This window comes from Diuraphis noxia, unplaced genomic scaffold (assembly GCF_037042655.1).
Source record: "Diuraphis noxia isolate RWA-SAM2 unplaced genomic scaffold, SU_Dnox_SAM2 contig0002, whole genome shotgun sequence".
Classification (NCBI taxonomy): domain Eukaryota; kingdom Metazoa; phylum Arthropoda; class Insecta; order Hemiptera; family Aphididae; genus Diuraphis; species Diuraphis noxia.
Window position 1 is genome coordinate 9,166,769 of NW_028301712.1, and position 18,870 is coordinate 9,185,638.

The 18,870-nt window shown below is 32.9% G+C and overlaps 3 protein-coding genes across 3 annotated transcripts; all 3 read left to right on the forward strand.

Moving 5' to 3' along the window:
* The first annotated feature begins 281 nt into the window (after positions 1 to 281).
* Positions 282 to 2,153, forward strand: LOC149058056 (uncharacterized). Its single transcript, XM_089221354.1, has one exon. It carries the CDS (start codon positions 285 to 287, stop codon positions 2,151 to 2,153), a length of 1,869 nt encoding a protein of 622 aa, XP_089077480.1. The 5' UTR covers positions 282 to 284.
* A 914-nt stretch (positions 2,154 to 3,067) lies between these two features.
* LOC149058057 (52 kDa repressor of the inhibitor of the protein kinase-like) lies at positions 3,068 to 3,589 on the forward strand. Its single transcript, XM_089221054.1, has 2 exons — positions 3,068 to 3,160; positions 3,233 to 3,589. Exons 1-2 carry the CDS (start codon positions 3,089 to 3,091, stop codon positions 3,587 to 3,589), a joined length of 429 nt encoding a protein of 142 aa, XP_089077180.1. The 5' UTR covers positions 3,068 to 3,088.
* Positions 3,590 to 4,940: 1,351 nt separating this feature from the next.
* Positions 4,941 to 5,469, forward strand: LOC149058058 (uncharacterized). Its single transcript, XM_089218294.1, has 2 exons — positions 4,941 to 5,288; positions 5,393 to 5,469. Exons 1-2 carry the CDS (start codon positions 5,024 to 5,026, stop codon positions 5,467 to 5,469), a joined length of 342 nt encoding a protein of 113 aa, XP_089074420.1. The 5' UTR covers positions 4,941 to 5,023.
* Positions 5,470 to 18,870: the final 13,401 nt, after the last annotated feature.

Genomic DNA, 18,870 nt, shown 5'->3' on the forward strand with positions numbered 1-18,870 from the left:
TCATGAATTAAAGAAAAATATGCAGGAAGCTCATCAATTAGCTAAGGCACAACTACAAACTAGCAAGATTGAATCGAAGAATCGTTACGATCAAACGCTAAAATCTCTAAACATAAACCCTGGTGACAAAGTAATGATGCAAGAAAAGCAAAGCAAAGGGAAACTAGCACCGAAATGGCTAGGACCCTATATTGTTATAGAATCTCACCCAGACTCTCCAAATCTAACAATACAAAAAGGGAACACACTAGTAACTCTGCACAAAAATTTGTTTAAAAAGTTTCATGAAAGGAATTAAACTATGTTTCAGAATTAGCATGATCACTCTACAACCTATACAATCTTCAATCAAGAATCTCGAAATGAGTGATTTTAACAGAGCATTCACACCAATGTTTAATGTAACATCTTTTGGAAACAATCAAGGACTGTACTATGAGTCACATGGAGATATTAGATTATCACATCTCAGTTGGAATTTGGTAACTTACCTCGATCTCGATACATTCATTTCGAAATACGCCATGATAATGAAATACTACGAAGCAACTACGGATATTTGTAAGGAAATGACAGAAAATTTTGGAAGCGTGGAAATATCTAACACTTGTGAACTATTCCTACAACAGTTTTCTCGAGCAACATTACCCTATTTAAATGAAATTGACACAAATCATCGTAGTTTGATGTTAGCCATTGGTTATAAACAGACAGAAGACACTAGGATTCGCCGAGGATTGGGATCTGCCTTTAGGCGTGTGGCCAACGTTCTACATGGCATGTGCTCAAAAATCGATATTGAATTCATAATAAGCAAAATAATAGAGTTAAACAGAACCAAAGCTAACAGCCTAAACTTGATACCAGAGAAGATAAGAATAGCACAAACAGAAGCAAATCATACTACACAGAAAATTGAAAAACAACAACAAAAGCTGGAGGAAAACCTTCATTTCTTACAACAACAAACAAATAGTAGTATTCAAAACATTAATAAACTAGAATTTAAAACCAGAATATTAGAACAAGTTTTTACATTTGAAGTAATATTGAACAAGTATGCATATGAAACTCAGAACCTCGTAGCCGTATTAAATGCAGCAGTAGACGGAAAATTACACACTAGTATGTTCACACCACAAAAGCTATACAGAGAATTGCTAGAAATAAAAATGGAAATACCTATCGGAAATGCTCTTCCATTGGAAGTTAACACTGAAACTCTAATCGAATTTTACAAATTATCCGAAATCACCATAATTCACAAAAATAATTATTTAATATATTTTATGGAAATTCCTTTAATTTCCAGCGATGAGTATACTATGTATCAACCGATACCATTACCAATACAATACAATGGGAATACAATAATACTAATCGATCCAGAATTAGACTATATAGGATTTAGCAGAGACAATGAACATTTCCTAACGCTAAGATTAGAACAATGGGAAAAATGTATACAAGCAACACCCTACAAGATCTGTAAGGACATTCAACAAATCCACCATAGTGCAACATCCGGGTTATGTGCTATCTCACTAATCACAAATCACCAATCAAGCTCGAATAATTGCAAAGTCAAGTTTTTATCCCTACATTCACCAATTTGGCATAAATTATCTCAAACCAACTCCTGGATATATTATAGTCAAACCGAGATAGGAACTATAACTTGCCAGAATTCACCACAAACATCTAAAATTGAGATTTCAGGGGTAGGAAGGCTGACTTTATCTCCCTTATGTAAAATCCACATAGGAAATTCTATACTTTTCACAACTAATCGATCAATTAAGAATACCCAGTATGATATTATACCAGATAATAAAAATAACTTAATGAAAAAATTGGAAGAATCTGTTAAGAATGTTTTGCCCCAGAACGTTACGAGCAACATCCCAATTAAAGATCTTAACCATTTAGCAAACATAGCATCTGATATTAGTAAGCTTCCACATGTTTCCTCAGAACCTCTATTAATATTAAGAATTGAATTTTATGTAATAATTATTTATGTATTTTCTATATTTTTCGCCATTACAATTAGCATAATAATTTATAAACTAAGAATTAATCGTATTAAAACATACAACCCTGAAATACCAGATAGTAAATCAAGTAGTAGTCAGGTTGAAATTCAAGTATAAAATTAATTGTATTCAGTAATTTTATTTAAATTTGTACAATTTGTAACTTTTATTTTATTTTTTTTTCTCTTACTGTAATGCACTGACCTCCTCAGAACAAATTCGGATCCTCGCAGACACTTAGGATTGGGTGAAACTCGGTGGTCATAGGACCCCCGTGTTTCATTTAGTCTGGGGGGTGTTACGAACCCCTGAATCTGATTATTATAAATATGAATAATATAATGAATATTATTCTACATGATATTTTGTAAGACCATCAGGAATAGTGTGTTGTGCGACGGCTAGACCGTGGAATCCGCTGACACAGGATTTTGATTGTGACACGGAGCGTCGTCGTACAATACACTATACGGGAGGCCAGTCAGTCTTATAATTACGTCTGAACTGATACATTGTTATTAGCCGTAGTAAATAATAAAATATAATTTTTATTTAATTATTTTGCGTACGTTATTTTATTTTGTTGTGTAAAATCATAACACCATCTTTTGGAGATGGTCAGAAAAAAGTGTGACCGGTTAGTGACCAAAGTGATCGGTTTGGTAAAACGAATTTCTTTTTTTATCACCGATTCCAATTTTAAGGGGAAATAGTCACCGATTACAAGTAACGAATTTCTGGGATTGCTTTGTTTTATATAATCGTGTGCATGACACTAAATATCGTTCCTACGTTCATATTATTATTTTCTTTTCGGTATGGTCTGTTGTACCATTTACTTCACTTTTTTCGGTGCTCTCGGAACAGCAACTTGTGTGACTTACTGTTCAATAGATTTCTCGGTGCTCGGTCGTATGCGTCCATTGACTCCATTGTTTCTCATCATCTCCACGTGATTTTGTACTTTATTCGGTGAACGACGGTTTTTTTTTTGTTATATTTGGACCAAATATAAAAGATTAAAAGAAAGATTTTCGAATGATAGTTTACAAATGGGCGTATCTGTTGATAATTTTTTTCAACTAAAATTTGAAGGAAGTCAATTTTTTATTGATCATTATCAAGTAAATCTCCAGTTTTTAGTTTTATTATAAAAGTCATAAGTACCTACAATAGTATATTTTAACTGTTTTCAGGGGTTATTGGATTTATCAAAAATTAATATTCAGTCAGAGATGACCGTGGCAAAAAACAGCATCTTGCAATCAGGAAATGAAATACATTATGAAACAATAAAACAAAATATCTCTAAAACAGTGTTTCCTAACTTATACAAACTATTACAGGTGGCCATAACAATACCAATCAGTTCGGCTACATGTGAACGAAGCTTTTCTGCAATGCGCAAAGTTAAGACATGGCTACGCACGAGTATGCTGCAAGAAAAATTTGATAACTCTTCAATATTATACATTGAAAAAGATATCAATACTGATATTGAGAACGTTATTGATATATTTGCAAATAAAAATAGATTTATTGTATTAAAATAATAAAATATTTATTGTATAATAAATGATTTCTAAAATGCATAATATATATATTTAGTAGTTTTGAAATTAAATAATTTAAGAGGTATTGAAGAGGGAAGGTAATATTAATATTAGAGTGGGGGTGTGGGGGCAAAGCCCCCACGGCTTATTTTGCAAAGAAACATTTAAGCCCCCCCTAAAATTCAATCAAATCTCCGCCTATGTATTTGGTACTATGTATTATGTATTTGGTTTGGTACCTATGTATCGTTCGGACACCCTTTACTGCGGTTATTAAATATTGTTATATTCACAGGAGGTCATTTTTACATATTAATCTTCGTTAATGATCAACTCATGGTTTTGTTGTTTTGTATGGTTTGGCTGCTCCTTTATATTGTTGGCTGCAGAGTTTATATTGTCATTGAAGATTTCTTCGTAGTGTGTTTAGCGGTGATTATGTGAGTGCGCCAGATCAACCTGCTATTTTTATTGTATTACATATTTATTATATACGGATCTGGGCACCACATGGCATCATAATCATATTTAAGGTACGTGGTGCACCACATATTATATTTGATTAATTTATTATTATATTGTTATATTGCCATATTGTATTATATTGTCTAAGGCACAAAATTATTATTATATTTGTCATATCTCATTGTCTGTTAATATTTATGCATATATCGACTGGTATAAGGCAAAAGGGGCTAAGCGACATTTTGGGGCTAAGCGACATGGTGTATACTACGGGACAACCGACAGTTAAAGCAATCGAACGCACGAGCGCTAGTGTTCCTATGACAATTTAGTAATGAGATAATTGATTTTTATTTTTCGGTATTTTTTGGTTAAGCGACATTTATTGATAAAAGTGTAGGGGCCAAGCGCCTTTTTTAGGGTATAAGCGACACTAATGAAAATTGTTATCACCAAGCGACAAACACGTGGTGCTTGGACCCCTCTATTATCGCTTATCACCTTTTATAATATTGATATTAATATTATGAGATTTATCAAAATCAATCGCAGTGTATTGTGTAGTATTTTTGATTTACTCACTTTAAAGTTTAATTTATTCATTTGTCGTGGTTTTTTTATGGTTCTACCACAGACTATATGAAAACAGATAGATCACTCCGAATGTAAACAAAAACTATGAATATTATCACCGCGACGAAATCAGTGTGACCACAATACAGGCATAAAATTTCGTAAAAAATGTCCCGATTCATACCTGGCGCCAACATTGAAATTTGAATTATAACTACCCTCTCTATCCTTGCATTCTTTATGTTCAGGTACCCTGACCTTTTACAGTTTTACATCCCTTAGGTTAACTTGGCATCTAGTTGCTGTGTGTGACTTACTAGTTGATCATTGACCAAGTGTGTTTGTCTTATAATTTTTCTTTTGACATACTTTTTGATATTGTTAAAAAATTTAAAAATGGACAGTAAAAAAACTGGAATGCGTTGCTCAGTACAATTTTGCAAAAGTAAAGCAAGTGATATGAATGTAAGTTTTTTCCAATACCCAAAAGACGATCGTCTACCATTATGGATCAGAAATTGTGGTACAGAAAATCTATCTGAAAATCTATTAAAAAAAAATAGTTATAAAGTATGTGGCAATCACTTTGAAAATTCAATGTTTTTGAATTCTACAACCAAAAATCGACTAGTTTTTAATGCTATTCCAACAATGTTTAATGGTAAGTAAATAATAATTATTGAAACATGTTCAAAAATATTTTAATAATTTCAAAAACTAATTTTAATCTATATAAACTAATAATTGATTTAATTAAATTTTTAGATGAAATAATGTTTGAAAGATCAAAATCGGATAAATTACAATCGACAACACAAGTAGATCCACAATATTTTGATTAGTTCAAAAGATCAAAGTAGTTGCAGTAGTTCAATTCAAGGCACTGAGACTGAAGGATTATCAAATCATTTAGTTGGGTCTATGAATACTTCTGATGTTTCAAATGCATCCTGCAGCTCAACCACAACTACTGATTCTAAATTTTTAAATAGAAATTTAGTATCTGAAAAAAAAATTAAAAATAGAAAGTTAGCAATTTTACAGCATTTGTGAAACAATATTTTGTGATTTTACTAATTTTATGATAATTGTTATGTATTGTAATTTAATAAATACCTTATTTTATTAGAATTGAATATGCACTATTTGAATTGTATGGTAGGTACTTCATTTGTTTTATTTATGTTTGAATACCTGTAATAAATTATAAATTAAACATTAATTAATTATGTTTATATAATTTGTATAATATTTGTCTGTATATTGTAAATAAAACTTATTTAAGTTATGAAGAAAATAATGTTTTTTGTAATCATATAGATTACATATACATTGTATATTATATGTAATTTTTATGTTTTAATATGTACTTACCGGATACCTTTGTTCTTACAGAGCATAGAAAACATCCAAATATTGAAATCAATATTCTTCTCATGACATATGAAGTATGATACCATCATTGTGTTACAGTTTACACTTTTACAGTACTAGCTAATGTATTGTAACATGTAGGTAACTTTAAATAGTAATTATGTTTATAACGTAATGAAATCTGGGTGAATACTTAGACCAAAAAATCGTTAGATGTAAAATTAAAAGCACAGACTACGAACTTGTGTTAAACTTAATTAATGATAACTATCGCCTTTTACAGTTTCTCGTGTCAATATGTCATTAACTTACTAATCACTAGCCACTTGGAAATAATAGGTCCTAATGAGTAATTACTAAGTAGATCTATTTTTTCGTACTAAATTACTAATTAGGATAAGATATTAATAATTAAGATGATTAGTAAATGGAAGTACTAACAAATGTCAAATATACAATAATATTGTAAAACATCTGAACAATATTTTAGATAAATGCATGTAGCTACACTGATTAGGTCGCCGCCAATCAGAAAATCTTATTTTTTTTCCCATTGTTTTCGGCCGAGTGAGCTATCTGTTTTCATATAGTCTGTGGTTCTACACTAAAGAATGAAACAACAACAGAAGGTAAACATAATATTTTATATTAATCATTAGTATTATTGAAGTTTAATGTTTTTATACCAGCACATTTTACATAGATTGTTAGGTACACGTTGTGACGTTTGTGACACATATCAATGGTTTTACACTGTAGTCGGTAGTTATTAATTAAAGTACACACTGTAACTATATTATGGCATTCAATACAAATATTTAATGCTTCCAAACAAACTTTATTATAAAACACAACTAGAAACTTATTTTATGCACTTATTATAACAATATTATTTCCAGTATAAAATTATAATAACAATATTATTATTATTATAGGGTACTAGCCAGTGTTATAAATGTATTTACTCTAATAGATACTGTTATGTACCTATTTGAAGAAGAGTTTTAAATAATTTATTGAAAAGTACTTATATTAAAATGCTTGTAAATATTTGTTTAAATATTTAGATTTATTATCAAATAATTAATAATTATTACCTAAGTATAATGATTTTCATAAATAATTTTGTAATTCTTTTACATAGCTTTAAACAAATACAGAAAAAAGGGATTTTTATAAATGTATTACATTAAATTAATTTGTATTAAATGTTAAAAGTTAAAACAACTTATTGATATAATATTTTCAGTGGCCAAATCCCTTTAGAATCTATCAATGCTCTTTTGTAATTGTATTTGCTGAAACTGTACCTACATAATATTATTGTTATGATTAAAAAAAAAAGAAAGGTATTTTAATTCAATATTTTACAACATTTTATCATCAGTCATATTATTATTATTTTGGGCTTTTCTTTTATCATAATAAAAAGCAAATTATACTGAAAAATTAAAAATATTTGTAAATAATTACTATGTTACTGTAATCCAAATTTAAAATTAAAATGTTATTACTTTTGTAATTATCTCTTAAAATTTGGATTTATCATTATTTTACCCTAATACATTTATCATAATATACATTTTTATGTTTTATTTTCTCAAAAAAATACCTTAAATAAATACCTATTTGGCTTTTAATAGGTTAAAATGGCAAGTAGCTCCAGGAGTAATAAGATGGTCTTAGCAGCTGCAGCTGCAAATAATATGAAAGATAATAATATCCAGATAGATCCAGGTGTTCACTCTAAAGTTGTTTCAGATGACAATTATGATAGTCATAATATTATTACTGAAATTAATAATAAAGTGTTCCAACAAATAATGAAGCAAAAGCATAGTATAGAAAATAGGGAAAATATTGTTACACCAGAAGTTTTAGAAATTCTAACATCATTAACATCATCCACATGTTGTAGCCGTGACACAAAAGAGTGGCTACCACCTGTTTCAAAAATAGTAGAGGACTATAATTCTGATTCAACTTTTTTGGGTAGTAAATTTCCTAGTTGTTCAAGAAACTTATTTGAAGCTCAAGATTTTCAACATGATACAGAAATGGAAGAAGAACCACAATATTTAAATCAAACTACAAATGTTGATGCACCAATTGAAAACATAGTCGATGAAACAACTCAAGTTGGAAAAGATGGGTTAAGACCTCCCAAGAAAACGAACATTCGAATGATGAAAAAATATAATAAAAATAATGGGAAAAATAACAAACTAAAACCGAATCCTTGTATCAATAAGAAGTGTCAAAATAAATGCGCAGCTAAATTTACAGAAAACGAGAGACAAAATGTTTTCAATGAATATTGGGCATTAATTGATTCGAGACAAAAAGATTTTTTGTTAAAATGTGTTAGAGAAGTTGCCGTTAAAAGACAAAGGGTTCAACATGAAAGCCGAAGAAACTTAACTAGAGAATACTTTTTACCGAAGGGATCAGATTCAATACAAGTATGTCGTCAGTTTATTTTAAGTACATTAGACATTAGTAGAAAACGTTTGCAGTATACAATTGAAAATTCTTCACCGGTTGGAACGGCAAAAAAAGATGGGAGAGGTAAAGGGCGGCCAAAAAATAAAACTTCAGATAAGATTTTATCAGATTTGGACACTTTCATACAAAAATTACCAGCCATGAAATCACATTACTGTAGAGCATCAACTACCAAAAAGTACTTGCCTTGTGAATTTGAAAATATAAAAAGACTGTGTTATATGTTATATCAAGGGTAGGGTGTCAGCACTGTTAGAGGAGCATGTTGGTGACCAGAGGTGGCCATATGCAGTCAGTCGACGTCTCGCGAGTGTTTTTAACACACATGGTCAGCTTCGGGTGCTGGCACTTAATAGTTAGATTTATTTACTTATATATTTGTTTTCATTATTATGTGCAATAAAGTGACTTTTATTTAAACCAATATATATATATATGAGTTGCGTTATTTTATGAGTGTGTATTACAATTCAGAAGTGGGATTTATTGCTACCTAACGGGAAAAGTGCGATCTCGTCCGTAGCAAACGCCGAAAACGGTTGCGGTACCGTCGTGAGTGCGATTAGTTAACGCGTCCCTTAATGTAAACGAGTTTCGTTCGTTTTAAACGAATTTCTTTATTATAAGAAAAACGTGGTTTGTGCGATATTTTTTTTTTTAGTTAGAACATAACCTAAATATTGGTGTGAGATTAACGATAACCGTAGTGATCGTTGTGTACCTTGGTAACTGCAGTATCCGTTATCTCTTATCACCTTATCTTAGTGGAGATAAACAAACAAGGGCTATGGCAAACGAAACCGGTGCAAATAAAAACAACAGTTCGCCTATGCAGAGTGATATGACGGATTTGGTGCGCGCGATCCTCGAACAGAACAGACTGCGTGAACAGCAGATGGAACAAATAATAACCAAGTTAATGAACAACCAGAGTACGACGACACCGATGATGCTACCAAATCTGACGAAAACGATACCAATGTTTAATGGTGAAACAGGTGATACTGATGCGGCTGCAGAGTGGTTGAATGCGTTGAAAACCGCCGCACAGTTAAACGGTTGGCCTGATGAGAGCACGTTGGAAGCGGGACGCTCTTATTTAGAAGGGGCAGCGAGGAACTGGTATCTCAGTCACATGGTTGAACTCAAAACTTTTGATAAATTCTCTAAATCGTTCGAAGCTATGTTTATGGCACCAGAAGAAGTAACAGAAACATGGAAAAGAATGTACGAGCGTGTTCAACAAAAGAATGAAACGGTCTACGCTTATTTCCATGATAAAGTGCGAATGTGTCGACGGCTGAAATTATCCATGAGTGAAACAAAGAAAATGATCTGTGTAGGGTTACATTCACGAGACCTGTCAAGCGCATTAATGAGTAATGGACATGTACTTGAAGAGGAGTTGATGGCTGATATTCGTGAATTCAATGAGGTGAGCTTAATCCGTGGTGAACGTTTCCGTAATACGTCGGCACCAGGTAGACAAATACTCACCGCGAAAAGTACAACTATACCAAAGGTCGGTACGGATAAACCGGGTGCAATTACGAGTAATCCGATTAAGAAAGAGTTTCATAGAACTTATGACGGACCTCGGTGTTACAATTGTCAACTGACCGGACATATTGCGAGGGATTGTACGCAACCACGACGACCACTTAAGTGCACTAAGTGTAAATTGGAGGGACATACAGCTAAATATTGTCAAGTGACCAATACGCCAGAAGTGAGTTTAGTGGGTTGTCAAAATAAAAGTAAATTTATGTATTACATGAAAGAAGTGCGTATCAACGACAACAAGAAAACCGTCCGAGGCCTAGTCGATACCGGTAGTGCTTTCACTATCATAACTAAAACTATTGCAAAATCCTATGGTCTGGAGGTGCGACCCAAAACAGTAAACATGTACGTCTACGGGAATGCTCAATCAATCGCAAGTTGTGGTGAAACACAAGCGACCATACATGTTGATGAAGTGAGTGAGCTCATCACATTGGTGGTAGTTGACGACCAAGTCCAACATTATGACATGATAATTGGACGTTCCTTTACAGACTGCGAAAACGTCACATTTATCAAAACAACAGATCAGTTACAGTTTGCCTACGGTATGATGATGCCGTATCAGGAGGGCGGCATCCCATATGAGTCTACTAGTAAACAAATAGTGCGAGTAATATGTGAAAACGAAAGTATACCGGCTAACAGTATGAAAATGATAAAGGTGAATGCAGGTGACCATAACGTAGAGGTAATGCTTATCAACGATGAAGATACTGAGATAAGACTGAACAGGAATCAAACGGTAGGAGTTATCCGAGGAGGCCAGAAGTCTACTGAAAACAACCATAATGTAAAGACACCCATAACTGCGCAAATGGTGAAGTACGGTTCGACATTTTCAAATGATGAAGTAGACAAATTGGTACAATTATTAAATCAATACCGTGAGTGTTTCGCATTTAATTTAAATGAGCTCGGTTGTACCGATGTCCTTGCGATGGATATTGTGGATGATGGAAAACCAGTAATGAGCAAACCTTACCGAGCCAGCGCATCTGAACGAGAAACAATCAGTCGCATAGTACAGGAGTGGAAGGAGGCGGGCATTGTCACGGAAACAAAATCAGCTTATGCCTCACCTGTGCTGCTAGTAACGAAGAAAGATGGTGACGCAAGACTTGTGGTTGACTATAGAAAATTGAATGCTCAAACGGTGAGAAAAGTCTTCCCTACTCCTAACCTGGATGAGCACCTGGAAACACTACATGGAGCAACGTTGTTCTCAACTCTTGACCTAGCTTCCGGTTACCTACAGGTGCCTCTGACTGAAACGGCTAAAGAGAAGACTGCGTTTATCACACCTAGTGAGTCAGGACAATTCGAGCGAATGGTTTTTGGTCTCATCAACGCACCTTATGAATTTTCGAGGTTAATGCAACGAATATTACAACCATTGAAAAATAAAGTCGCTATGTGGTACCTGGACGATATTTTGGTACCATCAACATCGTTCCAGGACATGATCAATCGGTTGAGACAAGTATTTGACGCTCTTAGAGAAGCGAAATTGACTCTTAAGTTGAGTAAATGTCATTTTGGATACACTGAGGTGGCATATCTGGGGTTTATGTTGTCAGCAGATGGAGTGAGACCTGGTGATCAAAAGGTCATAGCCATACAACAATATCCAAAACCTAAAAACAAACATGAGGTGAGACGTTTCCTTGGTTTATGTGGGTTTTTTAGAAGATTCATACCACGATATGCGGAGATAACCCGACCAATTAGTGATCTACTTCGGGATAATGTGCAATTTGTGTGGAGAGTGACTCAGGAGGAAGCGTACAATAATTTGAGAGACAGGTTGGTCAGTAAACCAGTCCTCCAAGTTTTCAACCCTGATGCGGATACTGAACTGCACTGTGACGCTAGTAGTGTGGGCCTGAGTGGCATGTTACTTCAACGAGGTGAAGACAAGAGGTTACACTTGGTGCATGCCGTATCAAAAAAGACTACGTCAGCTGAACAACATTACCACTCTAGCAAACAGGAGTTAATGGCAGTGGTCTGGAGTATGTGTAGATTACGACCATATTTAATCGGGATCAAGTTTTTAGTTGTTACAGATTGTCAGGCAATCGTGCATCTAAATACTCAAAAGACTCTGAACCCCCAAGTAGCGCGTTGGGCAACACTTCTAAGTGAGTATAATTTCGATATAAAACATCGTCCAGGCAGCAAGATGGATCATATTGATGCCTTAAGTCGTGCGCCAACAAGTATGCCACAGGACACTGAAACTGAACTATTAGACGAACACATGGAAGTGTTTATTACTATGACTGAAGAGGATCAGGTGATAGCAATGCAGCAGGCAGATGTGAAGCTTAAAGCGATCATGGGAATCCTTAATCAAGAAGAATCTGATCGTACAACAACCGAAGCGGTAAGAGTGAAAGAGTACCAACTCCACCATGGAATGTTATATAGGAAGGTGACAGTGGACGACAACGAAACAAGGTTATTGTGGGTAGTACCTGAATCAATGCGTAAGAGTATAGTGGTAAGGTTCCATGACTTAGCGGGTCACTTCGCAGTGGACCGGACAGTCGGTAAGATAAAAGAAAAGTACTATTTCCCAATGATGCGCAGATACGTGAAAATGCACATTAATTGTTGTCCTGAGTGCATACTAATTAAAACTCCTCGAGGAAGACAGCCTGGTGAGCTTCACCCCATTACTCCAGGTAAACGACCGTTTGAGGTGATCAACATTGATCACATTGGTCCATTTGTGAAGTCAACAAAAGGTAACAGTCATATTATGGTGTTGATTGATAATCTAACCAAATATGTTAAGCTATTTCCAGTGAAGAGTTGTGGCACAGAGGGCGTAGTAACTAACTTACAGACATTTGTACTGGCATTTGGGACGCCAAAGCGAATTATTAGTGATCGGGGAACGGCCTTCACGTCCAAGGCATTTGAAGCGTTCTGTGTCCAATATGGTATCCGACATACGTTGAACTCGGTAAGACACCCACAATCTAATGGGCAGGTGGAACGTGTCAACAGCACCCTAGTTCCGGTAATGCAGTCAACTATGGAGTCAGATCGGACCTGGGATAAGCGTATATCTGACATTGAGTGCCATCTGAATAATGCTTATAACAAAACCATTGGTGATACACCTTTTCATGTGTTATTTGGATATTATCCAAGTTTCAGGGACGGAGTGTTGCATCATGTGACTACAAATGAGGTATGGGACTCCACAGCACAGATTCAAAACAAAATCCGAGAACGCATATCCAGAGAACATCAGCAATGGAAACAACGGTACGATGCTAAGCATGTCAAACCAATACGATATGAGGTTGGAGAAGTGGTGTTCATACGCAGACCACCAGAAGCTACAGGGGAGTCGACGAAACTGCAGTTCAAATACCGTGGACCACTGGTAGTGACTGAGGTACTACCCAACGATGTGTATCGAGTGGCAGGGCTACGCGTTGAAGCAGGAAAGCGTTATGTGACTGTCGCTCACGTTTCACATATTAAGGGGTATCATCTACCAGTAAATGAGGAACCCAGCGAAGACTCCACATCAACAGGGCATGATGAAGAAGACAGACCAAGAGATTTACCCAACACCGAGAAGATGGAAACGAAACCGTCAGAAGTAAAGGACAAACAATCCAAGCGAGTAAGGCAGACACCAGCTTGGCATTCAACTTACCAGATGTAAATAAAAAAAAATATGAACTGTTCAAAAAAAAAAAAAATACTACTATGTGATATGTGCGAGTAAGCACTAACTAATTCTTGTGATAAAATGTTAACTATTAAGAATTATTAAATATTAAGGATATGACTTAGAATGTAAAGTGTTCATTTAAGTGAGGACACTTAAGGGTCAGGACGCCCGAATGTTATATGTTATATCAAGGGTAGGGTGTCAGCACTGTTAGAGGAGCATGTTGGTGACCAGAGGTGGCCATATGCAGTCAGTCGACGTCTCGCGAGTGTTTTTAACACACATGGTCAGCTTCGGGTGCTGGCACTTAATAGTTAGATTTATTTACTTATATATTTGTTTTCATTATTATGTGCAATAAAGTGACTTTTATTTAAACCAATATATATATATATGAGTTGCGTTATTTTATGAGTGTGTATTACAACTGTATTTGGTTTACAAATCGTATTGCACTCAAAATGATTTAAATTTTGTAAGTCTACATAAATTTCGAAATATTTTTAATACAAAGTATAATATTGGGTTTCATGTTCCGAAAAAAGATAAATGCCGAATGTGTTCGAAATTTGAAAATACGGAATTGATGAGAGAGTTAAATGAAAATGAAAAACAGTTACAAGCACTTCATGAAATTGAAAAAAAATGAGTGTAAAGAAATGTTTCTTTTTGACCAAAACTTATCAAAGGCCAACGGTAACTTCTTATGCATAAGTTTTGATTTACAGAAGGTACTTAATACTCCTCAAGGACAAAACATGAACCTTTATTATAGTCGCAAATTCAGTGTATTTAATTGCACTGTGTATGAATCGGGAACCCAAAATTCGTATGCGTACCTTTGGGGTGAATCAACTGGTCAGCGAGGAGCAAATGAAATAGTTACATGTATTTTCAAGTATTTGTGTGATTTGGATAAGAGAAATACTTATAGTTCAATTGCTTTATACTGTGATTCATGTAGTGGCCAAAATAAAAATAGAGCAATGATGGCAATGATCCAATATACTCTTGAAAAAAAATTAAAGTTTATAAAAGAAATTAAATTGTGTTTTTTGTTACCCGGGCATACATACATGCCCGTCGATTCAATACACGCAACCATTGAGCATTACACAAAAAATAAATCTGTGTGGGCACCAAGTGAATGGGGAACTTTAATTCGAAATGCTCGAACAAATCCTGGACAAATTGAAGTGATAAATTTACAGTATTCAGAATTTTTAAACTGGAAGGAGTTGGCTGATTCAACTTATTCATCAAATTTAAAATCAACAAATGGAAGTATTATTCAAACCTCTAAATTTCGATATCTTGTCTATAAAAAATTAGATAATGGATCGGTTGAAGTTCATACTTATTTTTCATATAGTTCTACAGAAGAGTCGACATTGCTCTCACTTAAAAAAAAATCTAAAAAAAAAAAGTCAGTACTGACACAATGCTATAAAAGACCTCTAATGATATCATTACAAAAAAGAAATGATTTATTTAAGTTGTGCAACGATGGTATAATACCTTATGAGTTCCGTGAAGAATATTTTAGAATGCACAGTACTGATAGCAATCTCCCAGATCATTTGGTTGAAACAGATGAAGAAGACGAACAAAGTGAAAATGAAGAAGCCACTCCCAATCAAGGAGAACCAAATCAAGAAGAAGCCACTTCCAATCAAGGAGAACCAAATCAAGAAGAAGCTCTCCAATTACCGACAGTTTAAGAAAATAATTAGGTCAGAAATAATAAGTTGAACTATACAATATTATTATGTACCAGTTTTTATAAGTATGATTTTTTTTTAGAGCAAAGTGAAGCTGCAATATTATTTTATAAGTATGATTTTTTTTTAAAGCATAGTGAAGCTGCAATTTTATTTTATAAGTATGATTTTTTTTTAAAGCAAAGTGAAGCTGCAATTTTATTTTATAAGTATTTATTTTATTTGTTTAAGGTACTAGTATACATTTATTTTAAAATTTATTATTTGTTATTCAAAATTTTAAATATTTTTCCCATTAAAGACGTCATCTTCAATTACATTTTTTTATACCTAATAATAACATTTATAACATTATGAGAAAAAAATACATCGCCGATTTGAAACAAAAGTAGGTATTTATTCAAAATAAAAATATTTTTACTTTTTAGCATAATATTTAAATAAGGGTACAAGCGCCCTTTATCATATATGAAAAAACAAAAAAATAAGAGCTAAGCGCCAAAAAATGGTAAATTTTAACAAAATCCATTGTGTATAAAAATTAACGAGACATTTCAGTATAACTAATATCAAGCCATCAAGGTAACATAAAATGAAATACAAATTTACATTAACCTCATTCCTGGAGCTTAATTAAACACCGAAGCCCCAACGCCAAAGTTGAGAACACATGAAAATTTTGTTTTTGCTCTCCTGAAAAGTTGTAAAAATGTCGCTTGGCCCCTTTTGCCTTATACCAGTCGATATGTACATTTGATATTGTTAGTTGTTATTCATGTGTACTGGACCTTTAAGTCCACAAATTGTTTCTGTTGTTCTTTATTGTATTCTATCAATATTATATATTACCTACGTATTATATTAGGTGTATTACTAACTAGGCGGATATTCAAATATTATTTTATTACCTGTGTGACTTTTTTATCATTTTATTATACAGTCCATTACCAACTCTAAATTTGCATATTTATTCAGTGGAGTAACCCTGAACTATATTAAAGCTATATAGTAGGCTACGCCCCAACAGTTAGTATTTTATTAAATGTCAAATATTATAATTTTGACGTTATTATAACATTATCTAGAGTTGAAATATGTAATATTTCATTTATAATGTTTCTTTAATGTGTTCATTAAGTTATTATTTTTATAATATTAAAGTTTAAATCACTAAATAATATTACAATAATATCAAGTTATTAACATATTATAATATTTTGTTTAAAATATTTTGTGCATGTTTTGAATTGATTAAATTTAGTATGTTTGAATTATTCCCCTTTCTGCATGATTTTTTGTTTTTGACTGGAAAAAAATCTACTTCATTAAAATTTTCCCCTGATTATGGGAAAAATAATAAAAAAAATTTAAAGTTAAAAGTTTGGAAGTTATAATGTAAAGTTTATTGTGTACCAAATATGGCACATCATGCATAATAGTCACTTATCAATACTTTTGTAAGTGCCATATTTGGCACACCATGCATAATAGTCACTTATCAATATTTTTGTAAGTGCCATATTTGGCACACCATGCAGTATCAATGATTATAAACATTAATTGTATTTGCACCATACTTGGTAGGTACATCATTAACCATTACCAACATTTTTTATGTTTTATGTATCACAATGTTTTTGGAATACCTAACTACAATAATATGGGTAGCAGCTATAAATAAAGAACATAATATTAAATGTTTATTAATAATTTATTATGATTATAACAAACCAGAACAATTAATATGAAATATTAATAACATGTGACCTCCTTTGGTAAAAAATTATAATTATAAATTGAATTATAGTTATAGTTAATAATAAAATAAATACTGTCTTCAGTATTTTTAATTGATAACATAAATTTAAACTTTCTTTGCTTAAAATTAATTAATAATAAAAGACATAGAAATTATGAGAACTTTCTTCAGTCTTTTTGATTACATTCTTAATGAGAACCTCCTTTGGTTAAAATTAAATAATAAAAAGTAATAACAATATAAAATAAATCATTGAGTATGGAATAACAAAAAACAGTTTCGTTTGTCATTTATACATAAATTAATTTGGCATTTTGAACATGAGATCATAGTTTTTTGTGAACAAGTGGGATATTTGCAGCGATTTCTATTTTCATGAATTGGATAATGATCCATACCATCCAACCTCACATCTTCAGCAGGAAGTTCTGAACATGGCCCTCTTTTTTTTTTTTTTTGATATGAGTTCTTGTGTTTGGTTTTCTTCAGCAGTTGGACGGCCTTTTCTCTTTGGAGTAGTTCTTTTCACCTCACAAAGAACTTCAGAAATTAAAATTTTAAAATCCACAAAGGGTAGGTAAGATTCATTGTTATTAACTCGTCTGTATAACAACCAAGCATTGACAACACATAGGTCTATTATATGGTAAAATATCTTCATATAATATTTCTTAGATCTTAATGGAATTCTATAATATCCTAACAATACAATCAACACCTCCCATGTATGAATTATAAATACCCACTGAATTGGGACAAGGGATAACCTTGTGAATGTTTTCTGATTTAAAAACCCGTTTTTTTTCCATTACCGGTTGACTCCCAACATATGTTGAAACCATATTCACAACTTTATTATTCAACCAACTCACAGCAGTAATTTTAATTTCATCAACATTAGTTACCATCTCACAAAAAGTTCCACGTCCTTTTTTTCTTAGTTTTTTTCTATTGGCATTTTTAAACCTGTCAGTCTATTTAATCTTGCAGTACCTAAAGGTAAAATACCCTCCTGATAACAACAAATAGAGTAAAGTGTGGTTGGGAGGGGAGAGTACAGGCGGGTGCTCTCTACTGGTGTATAGGAGGAGTAGTTTTTTCGGTAACGCTCGACTCGGACGGTCGATGCGCAGTGTGGATCTTGATGTTACGTTAATATTATTTTTGTGTGTGAATAAAGAAATAAATAATTCTGACTAGTTTGTTTTGTAAATCGTTAACACTCCTTATGTAAATAAACTAATAAAGGTATAGAAGTGAACCAATTATCAAAAAAAATTTTGTAATTACAGTGCCTTGGTATGAAATAACTCATTCTAAGAACTACATTACTACTAGCAGATCAATTTGGGCATGATTCAGGTACCACATTACTTTGAGCCCCAGCAAAAATATCAAAATCATAACAGAAACCTGATTTACCACTCAAAACAAATACTTTGTAACCCCATTTATGGGGCTTTTTTGGATTATATTGTTTGAGTGATGTTCTACACTTGGTAGGGATTATTTGTTCGTCTACTGCTAAATGTTCTTCCTTAGGTATGCTTCTTATAATATTTTGAACTTGAGAACATAAAGGCGTGACTTTGAATAATTTATCATAATTATAAACACTTCT